Source organism: Pan paniscus, chromosome 8, assembly GCF_029289425.2.
Source record: "Pan paniscus chromosome 8, NHGRI_mPanPan1-v2.0_pri, whole genome shotgun sequence".
Classification (NCBI taxonomy): domain Eukaryota; kingdom Metazoa; phylum Chordata; class Mammalia; order Primates; family Hominidae; genus Pan; species Pan paniscus.
The window spans coordinates 18,963,455-18,980,330 of NC_073257.2; the positions used below are offsets into that span (position 1 = coordinate 18,963,455).

Sequence of the window (16,876 nt, forward strand, 5' to 3'; positions counted from 1 at the left end):
TTCCCCACACACATAACCTCCATGCTCCCGCATTCTCTCAGTCAGGTTATAACTCTCAGTTTGATTAATTTGGCATTTACATCATCATTACTCACAGTGGATCCATTTAATGTATTATTATCTTTGCATTTTTGGACAAAGTATTCTTTTATTTGGAATTAATAAAATAGTTATTAATATGCTTGGGTTTCTGTGTATCACCCACTCTCAAATCTCTGACAGAACTGAAACCTCCTTTTTTTTTTTTTTTTGAGACAGAGTCTTGTTCTGTCACCCAGGTTGGAGTGCAGTGGCGCCATCTTGGCTCATTGCAATCTCCACCTCCTGGGTTCAAGTGACTCTCCTCTGTCAGCCTCCTAAGTGGCTGGGATTACAGGTGCATGCCACCATGCCTAGCTAATTTTTGTATTTTTAGTAGAGACAGGGTTTTGCCATGTTGGCCGGGCTGGTCTTTAACTCCTGACCTCAGATGATCTGCCCTCCTTGGCCTCCCAAAGTGCTAGGATTATAGGTGTGAGGCACCGTGCCCAGCCGAAATCTCCTTTTTTTTGAGACAGAGTCTCACTCTTGTCGCCCAGGCTGGAGTGCAGTGGTGCGATCTCGGCTCACTGCAATCTCTGCCTCCCGGGTTCAAGTGATTCTCCTGCCTCAGCCTCCTGAGTAGCTGGGATTATAGGTGTGCACTACCACACCTGGCTAATTTTTGTATTTTTAGTAGAGACGGGGTTTCACCATATTGATCAAGCTGGTGTTGAACTCCTGACCTCGTGATACACCCGCCTAGGCCTCGAAATCTCCTTTTAATGCACTTAAACACACCATGCCTTCGAATCTGTGTGTTGGGCTTCTTCCCTAAGGGAGCTGCTTTGTGTGGACGCTCCACTCCCTTGCCGTCTGACTGGTTGTTCTCCAGACTTTACCACTATGGCACGGCTGCTGGCGTTAACTTCTTTTCATAATCACTGCATGAACTTCCTTTGTTTCAGTCAGTCTTCCATGGGATCCTTGGTTTCCAGGTTCCTGTGTCTTTGTCTCTCTTGCTTCAGTTCCCTCCCCTGAGATGACCTATTTCCTCACTCCCACCTTTTTTTGGTAAAATATATCCTCTGAATAGCAGGTATGCAGAGGATAATTTTTTTGAGAAATTGGTTGTCTGAAAATGTCTCTATTATATTCTAACATTTGAATCATAGATTGGCTAGTTATAGAATTGTATGTTCAAATTTATTTTGTCTTGGAATTTTGAAGACATCGTTCCAGTGTCTTGTAACTTTCTTTGTTACTATAAGCAGTCCAATACCATTTTCCTGATCCACTGTGTGTGGCCTCTTTTGCTTTTTATGGGAGGCTTTCAGAACAACTTCTCTCTCTCTCATCACTAGTGTTCTGAGATTTTTAAAATTATATTCTTTGGTGTAGATCTTTTTTTCATTTGTTTTATTGGACACCAAAATAATCTGTTCACATTGAAAACCTATGTATTTCAGTTCTGGGGAGTTTTCTTGTACTATGTCTTTCATGACTTCCTCCCCTTTGATCTTTTTTTTCTCTCTAATTATTATTATTTAGACACTGGACCTTGGAACTGAAACTCTAATTTGTTTATTCTCCCAACATTTTTTAGCTCTAGTTTTCATCTACTTTTTGGGAAGTTTCTTTAACATTCTGAATTTTTATAGCCCTGGTCTAGTTCATGGATGGAATGTGAATGTAATACATCCTTAGTGTTTCTGAAGATAATAATTGTTGTAGCCTGGGCATGGTAGCTCATGCCTGTAATCCCAGCACTTTGGGAGGCTAAGGGGGAAGGATCTCTTGAGCCCAAGAATTTGAGACCAGCCTGGGTAACAAAGTAAGACCCTGTCTCTACAAAAACTCAAAAAATTAATCAGGTGTGGTGGTGCGCATCTGTGGTCCCAGCTACTTGGGAGGCTGAGATTGGAGGATCACCTGGGCCCAGGAGGTGGAGGCTGCAGTGAGCTGTATTTGTGCCAATACACTCCATCCTGGGTGACACAGTGAGGCCTGTCTCAAAGAAAGAAAAATTCAGTTTCTTCATCTCAGCTACATTTCAAGCCAACAATAGCTCCATGTGGCTAGTGGCTACCATACTGTGCAGTGCAGATGTGGTACATTTCCATCACAGCAGAAAGTTCTGTTAGATGGTGTCAGAATTCAGAGTTTGTGGTGCATTTTGTTCATGACTTCATTTCCACCAATGGTATTAATTTGTCATGTGCTATAAGAAAGAGCCTAGATGCACTTAAGCATTTTTGACAAATGAAGGTTGAATGACACCAAGACACACTGCACAGCTGGCTCTTCCTTGATAGTTCCAGTAGAAAAAGGTGGTGCATAGATCGAGTCACTGCACCATGTGTGCTCATCTAACCGTGCTGAACTCAGAAGAAACCACACCATGGTAGTTAAGACACATTAACATGGAGGGTGGTCGTTTAGTTTTAGCCTCGTAATATCATCATCACCATAAAATCAATCTTGTTCTGTCGGTGTTATTACTTTTGTAGTTTCCTTTGTATTAACTTTTACAAATTGTATCTTGCTTTTATAGCTGTATAAGAAAATAAAGCAGAAGTTTTTATTTTTTCTTCTTCATATTTAGGTTTGATAGCCCCTTTCTTTGTGATCAATCAGATAGAATTATTTTTCCTGTGAAAGAGGTCTCTAAATGATTTATGTTGGGATGCAGCAATAAAATAATAATACTATGTTAGTGGGTGCCTATTCCACATTAGGTACTCTTCCAAGTGCTTTGCATAGATGGCGTTATTCACTTCTCATATGGCTTGTGAGGCTAGCACTATTATTGTCCTTATTTTATTTTATTTTTTGTCTTTATTTTTTGGTCCTCATTTTAGAAAGGAGGAGACTGAGGCTGAGTGTTTAAGTGACTTGTCCAAGGTTATACACCACATCGGGGGTGAGGCTGGGTGTGACCTGGGCATCCTGACTCCATAACCCACTTGCTGTCCCTCCCCTTACGGTGATAGAGGGACAAGCTTTGTCATCAAACAGGCTTGGGATCTAGTTCCAGCTCTTCTTCTATGATTCTGGGAAAGATGTGTAATCTTTCCAAACCTCAGTGTCCTTGTTGATAAAATGGAGACAGTGATGCTGTCCTCAGAGATTGTCGTCAGGGGTTAAATGAGGTAATATACACAAAGCACTTCACCCAGTACCTGGTAATTGCAAGAATTTTCCAGAAGGAAAACTGAGCTCTCCTTCTGCCATCTGGGAGTAGGGCAGTTGGTGCATTCCAACAGCATATCTTATAGTCAAAGCTTCATCTGCAGTAGAGTGAAGAAACGACATGGAAGGCAGAAGCTGGGGGCAGAAAACATGTTCCCTGGCTGGGCATTTCCTTCCTGTCCTCATGGTGAGACATCATTGATCACTGTGGTCACTGTGCCTCTCAGATGATCCCCTGGTGGGAGTTGCTGCCAACCTCTGAGGGTCCATCTCAGACAGTGAGTTGGGTGCTGTACAGAAACAAACTTGGGTGGCGCCTACTCCATTTCCAAATATCTCTGGGAGTTTGGCCCAGCTCTTCACTATGCTTATTTCAGAGGACAAATAGAGGTGGGAAGCATCTCTGGACAGCATCAGCTGGTGTGGTCAGCAAAGGCAGGAGGCTGGTGCTGCAGCCAGGCCTGGGGTGGGTTGGCTTTGGGGTTGTTTATGAGATGTGCTGGCCCTTTCAGGCTGGTAGGAGAGAATGAGTAAAAGCCCTAGAGCAGGAGCAGACATCAGGCATGTAGGGAACAATGAGTCAGCCAGCCTGGTGCTCACGGCGGTGTGGTGTCTTGCTCTGATATACACACACAGGCACACGCATGCCCCAGGGACACACTCAGTCTCTTTGCATTCCGGACTTACTTAGGACGCAGGGAGAAACAAGGAAGTTGGGGCTCCTCCCCTCATCACTGACCCTCCAGGAGACTGAGCAGACGGCATTGAGGGAAGGAGAGCAGCCAGTGGCTTCATTCCCCGGCCTGCCGTCGGCTGGGGGCTGCTGCCCATCAGGATGGTTCCTTGAGTCAGAGAGAGGAATAACACAGGACTGACTGGAGGGCTGCCTGCAAGACTCCCAGCACCTTGGGGACCCCTCAGTAACTCCGGGAAGTGAGAGCAACTTACTGGAAGTTGCTAGTCTTAGCCCTCCTTGAGTCACCCACACTGCGGTGGCAGGACGACCCTGTGTCTCTGCTACTGTGACCGACCCTACCTCCTGGCTTCTGCTGCCCATCCCTTTGGCTGCCTTGTGGTCTTTACCAAATGCCTCTTCTCTTGGCCATCTGGTTTTTGCCTCTGTCTAAAATTCTTCAGGAGAGAGGATCTGATACCTAAGTCCAGTTAATCCTGTAGTGCCTGTAGGACGAAGCAATTTCCACCAGGCATTCTCGTGTGCCAGGCCCCACACAGACAGAGGATTGTAGAGACGTGCTCACCCATATCCTATTCACCCACTCACTCAACAAATGCACGTGATGGAGGAGTGTCTGCCAGGGTGGTAGGCTCGGTGGTAAAGAGCGTGGTCCCTACGTGCAAGAAATCTCCTGTGTAGCTGTGGCACCAAGAGCAACATCACTGTCGCTCTAGGGCTTGTCTGTGTGTAAACAAGCAAAATTCTCGGGGCAAAACCAAACCAAACCAACACCTTTATTATTTGCACCCACCATCCATTCAGACCTGCTCTGTGGGGCTCATTCTTCCAAACTTTGGCTGAAATCTCAGAGGTCCCATGACCTTTCCGGTGACATTAGACATGTCCTGCAGTTGCTCCCTCAAGATTCATTTCTGCAACTTACATGTGCAGTGCCATGAATAATTGAAAACCGATTTAAAGTTGACCCTGTCCTCTCATCTAGCTCGAGAGGGCAGTGCTGGTGGCTTGTGGTGGGGAAGGCACGTGGTCAGCGTCTTCATATTTCTCACCCGCCCATGCTCAGTCCTCTCCTTCCGCAGTCTGATGACCATGGTTTCTGCTCCCTCTTCCCCCAAGTTGGGAAAGAACAGAGAAAGGAGAGAGGTGGCAGGAGAAGTCTTCCTTGGTTTGCATTGTTGTGAGTGGGTTCTGGGATGTTCCCGGTCTGTGGGTGTTTAAGGCTGATGCTTCCTCTGTTGGCCATCATTGATGGGTCCATTGGAGACAGAGGCTCTGAGAGCTCAGACCCCTGCTTGCAGTTTTATGATGTAACAAAGGCATTTCTTCTTCTCTGGCTGATTTACGACTTCTTCCTCTCTCCTAAGCATGGTCTTGCTGGACGGGATCTGAGAAAATCCTGGTCAATGCTCTCTCTGTGGCCAGCCTCTCGTGCACGGGGAGCTCTCAGCCAAACTCTCAGTCTGTATCTTCCAAAAAGAAGCACTGATCTCTCTTTTTCCAAAACCTTTAACTATACCCTGAGGTAAAGTTCTCATTTCTATTGGCAAGGTTGAGTCTAGGCTAAAGTGCAAAGTGGAGGGGAACTGGGAGTGGTGATGAGAGGACCGTCATCGAAGAGACTGGCCCCCGCACTGCGTCCCCTAGAAGTGGGACAGGTAAGCCGGGTGTGGCCCTGAATTAGGAAGTCCACTTAAAACTTCAGTGAACAATCATCAGATGCTAATTGGTGGATGTCGCTGAAACCCTGCACTCTGGAATGAAGCAAGATCTGATGCTAAGAGTTCTGGGTTCAAGTCTCCACCGGTCAACCCTCTAGTGTAAGCTTTATGGTCTCCCTGGGCCTCAGGTCTCTCCTCTATTTTTTTTTTTTTTTTTTGAAACAGAGTCTTGCTCTGTCGCCCAGGCTGGAGTGCAGTAGCACGATCTCAGCTCACTGCGACCTCCGCCTCCCGAGTTCAAGCGATTCTCCTGCCTCAGCCTCCTGAGTAGCTGGGATTACAGACGCGTGCCACCATGCTCAGCTAATTTTTTGTATTTTTAGTAGACAGGGTTTCACCATGTTGGTCAGGCTGGTCTCAAACTCCTGACCTCGCGATCTGCCTGCCTGGGTCTCCCAAAGTGCTGGGATTACAGGTGTGAGCCACCGCACCTGGCCAGGTCTCTCACCTATTAAATAGGGATATTAATAAGCAATTTCAGAGGACACCTGAAAGAATAGAAGGAAGTAACAAGTACTTCGCACACTCAGAAATACAAAGCAAATAGTAAGCTTGTTAGTCACCTGACATATTCATACAGATGACATTTATTAAAAACAAATGATGAGGCCTGTAATCCCAGCACTTTGGTAGACTGAGGCAGGGGGATCATTTGAGTCCAGGAGTTCAAGACCAGCCTAGGAAACATAAGGAGACTCTGTCTCTAATTCAAAAAAATAAAAAATAAAACAAACAAAACCAAATGATGAGTAGACCTTATTTTGGTCTAGTGGAGGGGATAAAAGTTGCGTTGGTTCCTAAGAGCCAACAGTCTTCACTTATTTGTCTCCTGGTAGGGGGCCTGTTGGGGTCTCTGGGTGTCAGGAGGATGCTGGGTGCTGGGGCAGGGGTATGTGGGAACCCAGAGTGAGGAGAGGACGACTGGAAGGAAAATGGGGTAGAGCTGCCCCCAGGCCTGCAGCGAGTGGAATCCACGAGTGTCTGTGTTTTGGAAAGTGTTGCTCCACTGACCTTTTAACTTGGCAGGATTTTGATTCAGATTTAGAACCAGAAAGCGCTCTAGTGAGGACTTTAGACAGCATCTTCATCGACCCCATTGCTCTACTGAGAAGGGACTTTAGATAGCGTCTTCACCGACCCCATCACTCTAGTGAGACGGGACTTTAGATAGCATCTTCATCGACCCCATTGCTCTACTGAGAAGGGACTTTAGATAGCATCTTCACCTCCATTACTTGGAGGCCCCAAAAGATGAAATGACTTGTTCAGGGCTTCACAGCAAATGCAAAGCAGAGCAGAGATCAGAACAGAACGGGGGGCTCCCTGCCCTCCACTGGCCCATCCAGGGCCTTAAAGGACCCTCTCCGTCCTTCAAGCAGGTGAATTTGGTAAACATGTGTGAGCATTTTCATTTGGAGCAAGGGGAGGACAAGTGTCGCCTTCTCACATAACTAGAGGTTTGTAGTCACGGTGCTATTTTCAGAACAAAGGGCCCGGACACCTGAATGGACACATCTGAAGATAGATGCCCATCCTTAAATGAGGTTACTCGTGTTCATTTTAGGGGAGGAGTGTCTATTTAAAAAAAATCACAAGAGCTCCATATAGTCAGGAAAATGTTCCAGCACACCTGCAGACTGTCAACAGTCTGCTTATATTATTCTATTGTAAATATAATATCTAAAGTTATTTCCAGCCGTGTGATGAGGTAGGCTAGTGACTCCGAATATTATGCAGACTTGCTTTTCTTACAATTGCCTTAAGGTCATCTGACTTCCTCACCCTTTGTCTTACTCTACTCCTGCCTCAGCCTCCCAGGTAGCTGGGATTATAGGCCCCCGCCACCACGCCTGGCTAATTTTTGTATTTTTAGTAGAGACAGGGTTTCACCATATTGGCCAGGCTGGTCTCGAACTCCTGACCTTAGGTGATCCGCCCACATTGGCCTCCCAAAGTGCTGGGATTACAGGCATGAGCCATCGTGCCCAGCCAATCCCCCAACTGTAAAACATCATCTCAATGCTAGCTACATTTTGAGGACTGACACAGCAGAAGCAAGTTCTTGTGGGGGGCAAGTGGGGAAGTAAACGATTAAGAGGACTCTTTTTTTTTTATTCCATTTTTACACATCCACCTGTTTGCCATTAAGTCACAACATTTTATCAAAATATACACACAGCACAAATACCTTTAAAATATATGGTTGGAATTCTAATTCAACTCAATTGACTGCTGCAAACAGCATGCATGGGCCATTGATCTTGAATGATGCCTACGGAGGGGCTTATGAGTCATGAAATCACCAGTCATGGCACGAGAAGGAGTTGAGGTTCTTTTCCCAGGAGACTTATGCACTTTATTTCTTTTCTTGTTATAATGTGAGGATGGCAGTGAATGACTGTGCCAATACTGGAGTCTGCTGAGAATGAGTGGATGGAAAGGTTTTACTGGCAAGGGTGAAATGATACTATCTTTTCTATCTTGACAAGATAACAAGCGAAGGTGTCTAACAAACCTTCCCTCTCACTTTCCACTTGTCCTCTTGACCATGGATTTCATGCCCAATCAGGATGAATGGATTTGTAGATCTCAAGTTACAAGCTATGTTTATTGTAAAGAATTCCCATAAAAACCTATCCAGGGCTGGCCCCCCAGCCATTTACACATCCACAGATAGGAATAGAATAAAACGGGTTAGTGATTACTTGTCTGCGGCTGAGTGAGATCCGCTACTAGACCGGGCAATGGGGCCGTTTCAGTCTTGAGACGTCTGTACTCCGTTTGCCCCTGATTCAATAAGCATTTCATTGATCAGCAGTTGGAGCCCAGGTGAAGAGCCATAATTTATTGCAGTATCAAGTCTTGAAACCTTTCCAAGTGCGGACACCCGTCTTTCAAGTAAATAACTATGGTTAGTAATGACCTAATTTCAGGAGCGTCTGTGAGACATGTCAGGAGACGAGACACACGGCATCGTCATTAGTGAAGTAGACTTGGTTTCTGCTACAGATAAAAGTCACATGGGGGCGAACGGGTCTCAGTCTTTATTGTTGAGTGTTTCTTTCTTTTTCCAAGTTGAAAAAGGAACCCAAGCAGTGTCTCTTGAACCAGTTCCCAGGGAGAAGGCAAATTCTTTCCTGTCTCTGGAGGGGCAAGATTCAGGATATCAGCCGCTCCATCCCGGGGTTCATGAAGGAAAAGTTCCTGAACATATTCTGGTCCATGCTGTTGATCAGTGCTCTGTCGGCAAATGACAGCCGGGGCTTCTCGTTTAAGAATTCTTTGTCGAAATTGCTGCAGTCAAATGGTGATTTCTTAGTCAGAGTTTAAGGGAAGAAAGAGAGAGAAGAAAAATCAGCCGTTAAGTTCATGATCTTCACTTTTGTTATCTAGGCCGTGATCTGTGTATGGCAAAGTTGGTGTTTGCAGAGACACTAAATGGAGGCAATGCCTATAGATGACCATGCACAGCTCTCACTGAACATGGCTGTGATCCTGTGTCCTCAGCTTAATAATAATATAAATTCATAAATTTACAGAAAGACTACCACTGTAGACATTCAAATGGGATCTAATGTTTCTAATGGTTTACATGAAGCAGGGTTGGCAACCTTTGAAAAACTGATCCACCTGAATTTGACCTCTGCCTCTTTAGTTTTCATGGAACACAAGGTGGGGATAAGGGAGGGTGGTGGGGAGAGGGAGTGAGGGGGTGTGAATGGAGGGATGGGAAGAGAGAAGGAATTTCACAATTACATATTTCTGTTCTTTTATCAACATTCTTGGCTGTTGTCAGTCCCCTGCCCTTGTTAATTTTATTAGTAAATATCTTGGGCTTTTTTAGACAACACAGACTGGGACAGACTCCTTTCAGACCACTTGGTCCATTGGTTTTCATGGCAAAAAAACCAAAACCAAACCAAACAACAGACAAAGGGAAAGCAAACATCTATTTCATACATGCTGTTCAGTATGGTGTTCAGTTCAGTGTCCCAAGATTGAGAACAACCATTATCAACAGAAAGTCCTATGAGCACAGAGAAGCGAAATGAAGAGCCAGGCCCCTCCCACCCTCCAAGGGGCCCTGGGACTGTGAGGTCAATGGCAGCTCAGACCACAGGTCAGGGAAAGTTTCCTACTGGCAGAACTGGGAATGTCCTTTAGGGTAAGCTTAGATCAAAGTTTTGATTTTTATGTGCAAAATATTAAGTCAATTTTAATCTGCAGTGGAAGGTGAGACATGGTTTAATAGTTCTGATAGCTAAAAACAAGGTAAAATTTTTATTTTATCACAAATGACTAACCCATGTATTAGATGTGGTTCTGTCACAAGTAATTAGAGTGCTTGAGGCTGGCCTGTTGGGTCCTTGGAACATCACTGGAGCTTGGGACAGATGTTGAGAACAACTATTCTTGCCCTGGGAATGAGATGCACCTGCTTCTTCTGGCCATTTGCTATCATGACTAATAGCCTGTGCGTTCTCTGGGGTGGAATCTGTTGGGAAGTCCATGAGCCTGGCCCCCTTCAGTGCGGATATGGCCCATGTCTACCCAGGCAATCACAGGGAATGGTTAAGGCTGGCAAACCCACCACTTTGCTCTACTCTTTTAAAAATTATTATTTTTAGAAATTGTGATATACATAACTTAAAATTTACTTAATGACTTTTTTTTGTTGTTTTTCTAAAAAGTTTTATTTTTGGAGACAGTGTCTCACTCTGTCACCAGGCTGGAGTGCAGTGGTGTGATCCCAGCTCACTGCATCCTCTTGGGCTCAAGTAATCCTCCTGTCTTGGCCTACTGAGGAGTTTGAACTACAGGCATGCACCACCAAGCCCACTTAATTTTGTATTTTCTGTAGAGATGGGGTTTCACTATGTTGCCTAGGCTAGTCTCAAACTTCTGGGCTCAGGCAATCCTCCCACCTCAGCCTCCCGAGTAGCTGGGATTATAGGCGCCCACAACCATGCCCAGCTAATTTTTGTATTTTTAGTAGAGACAAGGTTTCACCATGTTGGCCAGGCTGATCTTGAACTCCTGACCTCAGGTGATCCACCCGCCTCGGCCTTCCAAAGTGCTGGGATTACAGGCATGAGCCACCATGTCCAGCCCAACCTTGCTTTATTTTTGACTTCACTTTATGGTGGCCCATGTCGCAGGTGAGCCAGGTCATTCTGCCTCTGCTGATGTAGCTTAATGACTTTTGCCAGTGAGGACATAAATGGAAATGTACACACCTATCTTTTTTAAAGCACTGATTTAGTTAGTTTCTCCCTTAAATCAAAGAACACCTAACAATTACCGTTAGGAAATGTAGTTACATGAGCACTTTACAGATACTTTAATAAACATCATGGAAAAAACAGCTCCAAAATTCCTGACGTAGGATGCAGGGTTTATGTCCAAGTTTGGGTTACCCAGACTGGACCATTAAGTACGTATGTGTCATGTGCACAACCCCCATCTTGTTTAATAGTCACCCTCACAAATTCATATTCAACCTAAGGCGTGGACACACAGCAATCCATTCTTCATGCAGGCGCATCTTGATGACAGAGATTAAATTTTGCAAACAAGAGTGACCTCCCCTCCCTGCCCCACCAGCCCAGTAACATGTGTTAGAGAAGTGCATTCCTCCTGGAGAGTGGGGCTGGTGGGGAGTTGGGGCTCCGGCAGGGGTGAGCAGCTGCGGTGACTTGGACAGGCAGACGGCCCTGAGCGGAGGGAGAGTGGCTGACACCAAGCGGCCCATGAGCGAGTCCTTACCACTTTCGGCCGGAACGGTGGGTCAATCTCCTTCCGTTCAAGTTCCTCCCAGTTGATCTCCCGAAACAAAGGGTGCTGGCGGATGTCTCCCCTCACGCCCAGCCTCTTCTCAGGTTCTCGCACGAAGAGCTGAAAGGGAGCAGAGCAGGAGCCCTGAGGTCTCCAGGGATGACCCTTTTGCATCAGGAGGGCGTGGTGCTTCCTGGTGCACCAGCCCCTTCTTTTCTAACCTCATTTTTCTACTCACCTTCATCAGGACTGACTAAAGTCAACCTGTCCTGGCACTCTCCCTTGAAGAAGCCTTTCTAAATTTGCTGGAGTCTGACGCGTTATCTTCTGAGGTGCATAGACCTGATTTGAAACCGGCTTTGCCCTGTGTTATTAATTGGACCTCAGGCAACTGACAGACCTGAGTCAGTTTTCTCACCTGTAAAGTGAGCCAAGTGCCCTCCTAACAGGGCTGATGTGACGATTTATGAGACAGCAACACACACATAGGCACACACATGCACACAGACAGGCACATGTGACGGCATACACACATGGACATAAACACACACTGGCACACATGCACATAAATGTGAGCACGTGCAGACATACATACACATGAACACATGCATACACATGCACACAGACAGGTGTATATAAATGCATACACACAGACATGAACACATACACCTGCACACCCACTAAAACACAAATGTGAGCACACGCACACGGACAGGCATACACACGCATACACACACGTACATGAACACACGCACACACACACACGCATCTGTGCAGTAAACTCCTGGTCTCTTACACCCAATAGCATAGAGTCACTGATAATTTGTCATATCATTTGATCAATTATCCATCAATCGAGTCTGATTTCTTACAAAGCTGCATTCTTAGAATGATTCCAGCATTGTGGGGACTCAGGTATAATAGAAACTAGTCCCAGTCAGCCAGCTTTGGACTCTACAAGGCATCTGAGTGAAGAGAATTACCCTCAGCTCCTGCAAACCTGCTGGAGGAGCAATATTTAATTCAAGGTCCATCTAATAATTTCTGAGCTGGCACATATGTACATTCCTCTCTGCACTGTTCCTTCTCCTGTTCTTTCTGCCTAAGAAGTTAAAATGAACACTGGCAAGACAGGAAAGAAACTTGGATATTTTTCAAACTTAAATAAAACCTGTCAAGGGCATTAAGAAACAGGAGAGTCTAAACATTAACTTAGAAAAGTAACAGGTCCCCTGGGTGTCTGGAGTAGTTACCGGTTATTCTTACATCAGCTAGATGTTTATTTATGAAGTAACCATGAGTTATAGGGCATTTTAAGGATCCTAAGGTTCTTTAAAATAGAAAACATAGTGGAATGCGTGATTTTCCAGGAGGCTTTCCCAGGGACTTGACCTCCATTCACACCTAAATTGAGAGTCTCTTGTTTTTACTGCTCATAAACATAGCCAGCCTGCATGTTCTGAAATAGTGCTTCACTTATGTTATCTGAGTACTTGAAAATCTTCAAAGCCTCCATTCTACCAAAAAAATATAAAGACCAAACAACATGCTATTGTAAAGTGGAGTTTTTTCGCTTTTTTTAAAAAAGTAGGAGAATCTTTTAAAGTTCCAGATGAAATGTTTGTGCAATCACCCGGTGTATCTGATTGGCAAATTCTTGGCAGTCTCAACTTCCTCTCTCCCCCTTACCATATGGGGACCGCTGAGGACTCTCTAGGGAAACTTGGGTTCCAAAGTACCCAATTAGAAAGCCACTGCACGGTGGAAATAACACAACAGCTATCCGAGAGACTGACTACCCACATCGCCTCGGCTAAGTTTTCTGAGTCTCAGTTTCCTCGTGTGTAAAGGAAGGGCTAGACAAGGTGATCTCTAGGGCTTGGTGAGTTCTGACATCCTCGGGCCCTCGGCTGGCATTCGAGGCTCTCTGGAGTCTGACGCTGACTCACAGGACCTTCCATTCCCATTAGGACCCTCTCCAGTCCAGACATTTCTGCTCACCGAAAACATCACCTGCCTTCCTGTCTCTGTCCCTCACTAATGACATTTCCATCTTGCCATGAGATACCCTCCCCTAGTCGACTCCTGCTTCCCTCCCCTCATCTTTAAATTCTGCCTTATCTTTCAGGGCTCAGCTTTCATCCCCTTTTCCTTGTGAAACTTTCTTTGATTACCTCCACTGACAGGGAGCTCTCTCTCTTCTGTTCAAGTCATATTCAGGATTGATCACCCTATCATGCATCATTCACATCACTCATGATTCTTACGATTGATACATCATCCACTCCAACCAATGTTCTTTGAGAGGCAGGCACTGTGCTAGATGCCTCAGTGATTTTCAAACAAATTCTAAGAGAAACAAATTCATCATCCCAGTTGTCAGCTGAGGAAGCCGAGCTTCAGAGGATCTAGCACTTTGATGACAAGCGGCCTCCTTCCCCCTCATCCTGATGGATAATCTCTCATCTGTGTACCACACAACATCTTCGCTCTACTGGAGAATTAGCACATTGTATCTTTTTTCCAAGGTTGTCTTCTTTCCTACCACACTGTAAGCTCTGGAGGCCAGGCACCATTGACGTATCTATTCCTTACAGAAGCTAGCATAGTGCCATGCACAACATAGATGCTCAGTAGATGCCTGCGGAGTAAGTGAATAAACTGTCTTTCCACTTTGTTTATCTGCAGATCACGCATCTTCTATCCTCATTTTATCTCGGTTGCCTGTTTTCAGCATAGAAAAGAAGCACCAAGTTCACGGTAAGATATATTTTTCTGTAGACTCAGAAAATGGAGTGCGTACTAAAAGCCCTTCGTCACCACTGTGCAATCCACATAGGTAACGAAATGACACCTGCACCCCATACATTTATACAAACCATAAAACAGCAGGAGTCATCACATGGAGAAGCTGATTGATGTTTTAGAAGCAAAGAGGGGCTGGGCACGGTGGCTCATGCCTGTAATCCCAGCACTTTGGGAGGCTGAGGTGGGCAGATCACCTGAGGTCAGGTGTTCGAGACCAGCCTGGCCAACATAGTGAAACCCCATCTCTACTAAAAATACAAAAATTAGCCGGGTGTGGTGGTGGATGCCTGTAACCCCAGCTATGCGGGAGGCTGAGGCAGGAGAATCATTTGAACCTGGGAGGTGGAGGTTGCAGTGAGCCGAGATCGCACCACCACTGCACTCCAGCCTGGGCAACAGAGCAAGACTCCTTAAAAAAAAAAAAAAAAGGAAGCAAAAGGAATAAGTGACTTGCCCTATATCCCTTCTCCTGAAACAATGATACTAAATGATAAATGACTGGTCTCTGCTTCTTAAGGACATTTGGATGAAACGAGATTAGATAGATGGCGTAAGTGTCTCAGGAAGGGGCCAAAACCTCGCTCATGTTTTCTAATGAGATGCTTCAGCAAAGTAGGCTGGAAGTAACTGCCCTGGGCTGTGTGTGCTGCAGGCTAGGTTTTCTATTCTATTTCTTCCAGTGAACATGTGGCATTTGTACCAAGAGGATCACGTCAATGGGCCTTCTTAGCTTGGATGTGTACCTGCAAAAATTTAAAAATATATTTTAAAAACTAAAATGTGTAATGAGAAGAGCATATGGTCTCCAGCTCTGAGCTTCAATATTCTTTCCAGTTTTGCACAGAACGGTAAATTAGTATATGTTCTGCCTTGCAGCCACTCAACCCACTGAGGTCCTGAGGATGACAGGTGACCTCATGGGAGGGGGGCCAGGCTGGAAGCTCTGCCCCTGGAAAGCTGCACTGAGGAAATAAAATACCTGAAGACTTGATTTTGTCTGTAAAAGCTGTCAGGATGGAGGTTTACATTGATGGGAAAAAATAGCCAGGATGTAGTTGAAGTTTGTTTAAGTTTATTGGACAGTCTGTGCAAGAAAGCAGCTGCAGGCTGCAGAGGACAGCCAGCAGTAGTGCTGACAGATTGTACCTGGAACCTGCCTTCCCTCTTCAGTCCCTCCTCAGATATGTCTTTCTATGAAAGGAAGAGATATTTATGTTCTATATCATTAGTTTCCCATCATTTTCAAACAAATAGACAGGACATCCTGGATGGATAAATGAGGAAGTAAAGAGTGTTTTTTTTCTTTTTTTTTGAGATGGAGTCTTGCTCTGTCACCCAGGCTGGAGTGCAGTGGCGCGATCTCGGCTCACTGCAAGCTCCGCCTCCCGGGTTCATGCCATTCTCTTGCCTCAGCCTCCCGAGTAGCTGGGACTACAGGCGCCCGCCACCACACCTGGCTAATTTTTTGTACTTTTAGTAGAGACGGGGAGTAAAGGGTGTTTCTTTGGCAATCATCAACTGGACAGCAGTGTCCCCACTGGGATTCTTGCCAGAGCACAGCCTCTCCCAGTGGGCAATTGTTCAGTGCATGACATGCATCCATGCCCTAGGAGGGCCAATGGCAACGGGTCTGGCACTGCTGCTGTCACAGATGCCAGGAAATGCTGCTATCCTCAGCTTTTCCAGAGGACCTATGACTTCTCGGTTTCATAACATTTTGTCAAATTCCCTAGAGGACATTTCTGAGAAATGGCATTACCTTTTATTTTTTCAACAAATGGGGCTCAAGAATGTGGGGGCTGTTGGATCAAAGCAAAGGAGGAATAGAGATAAAGCTGCAAGCCAGTTTATGGGCAGCAGATTGCATAATGGAAATTAATTTTATCAGCCCAACTGCAAGAATATGTGTAAGAGAAAGTTCATGGAAGTTTTACTAACTCACATGGGAAATAACAAGTCCAAACTCTTCTATGTCAACTTTGAACAGCAGTGTCCAATCTTTTGGCTTCCTTGGGCCGCATTGGAAGAAGGATTGTCTTGGGCCACACCTAAAATACACTAACACTAACAATAGCTGATGAACTAAAACAAAAATCACAAAAAATGTCATAATGTCGTAAAGTTTAGGAATTTGTGTTGGGCTGCATTCAAAGCCATCTTGGGCTGTATGCAGGGTGTGGGTTGGGCAAGCTTCATTTAGAACTTCTTTTTACTGAGAATGGTGGCTCATGCCTGTAATCCCAGCACATTGGGAGGCTGAGGCGGGCAGATTGCTTTGAGCTCCAGAATTTGAGACCTGCCTGGGGAACATGGCAAAACCCGTCTCTACAAAAAATACAAAAATCAGCTGGGCGTTGGTGGCATGCACCTGTAGTCCCAGCTTCATGGAAGGCTGAGGCTGGAGAATTGCTTGAGCCTGGGAAGCATAGGCTGCAGTGAGCTGAGACTGCACCACTGCACTCCAGCCTGGGTGACAGAGCGACACTCTGTCTTAAAAAAGAAAAGAACCTCTTTCACCCACCAGTCCTCTTGTTTTCTTCTTTAAACTTTATTATCCTAGTTTCTGCTCTATTCAACCAAATTTATTTTCTTCTCTTGTGGCAACTCTTTCTCTTGCCACTGAAACTCTGCAATTGACTTTTTATTTTGGTGTTTGCAAGGCATTTAG

The 16,876-nt window shown here is 45.3% G+C and overlaps 1 protein-coding gene across 3 annotated transcripts in view; it reads right to left on the bottom strand.

Annotated features, from left to right (window-relative positions):
* Positions 1 to 7,723: 7,723 nt before the first annotated feature.
* PRKCQ (protein kinase C theta) overlaps positions 7,724 to 16,876 on the bottom strand; it is a 156,210-nt gene continuing 147,057 nt past the window's right edge. For all 3 annotated transcript variants that reach the window (XM_034929904.3, XM_034929903.4, XM_055092388.2), the window contains 2 exons: positions 11,392 to 11,520; positions 7,724 to 8,939 (listed from right to left, as the gene is read on the bottom strand). In XM_034929904.3, coding sequence (XP_034785795.2) covers positions 8,784 to 8,939; positions 11,392 to 11,520 — 285 coding nt within the window. In that variant the 3' untranslated portion in view covers positions 7,724 to 8,783. The remainder of the gene's footprint in view (positions 8,940 to 11,391; positions 11,521 to 16,876) is intronic.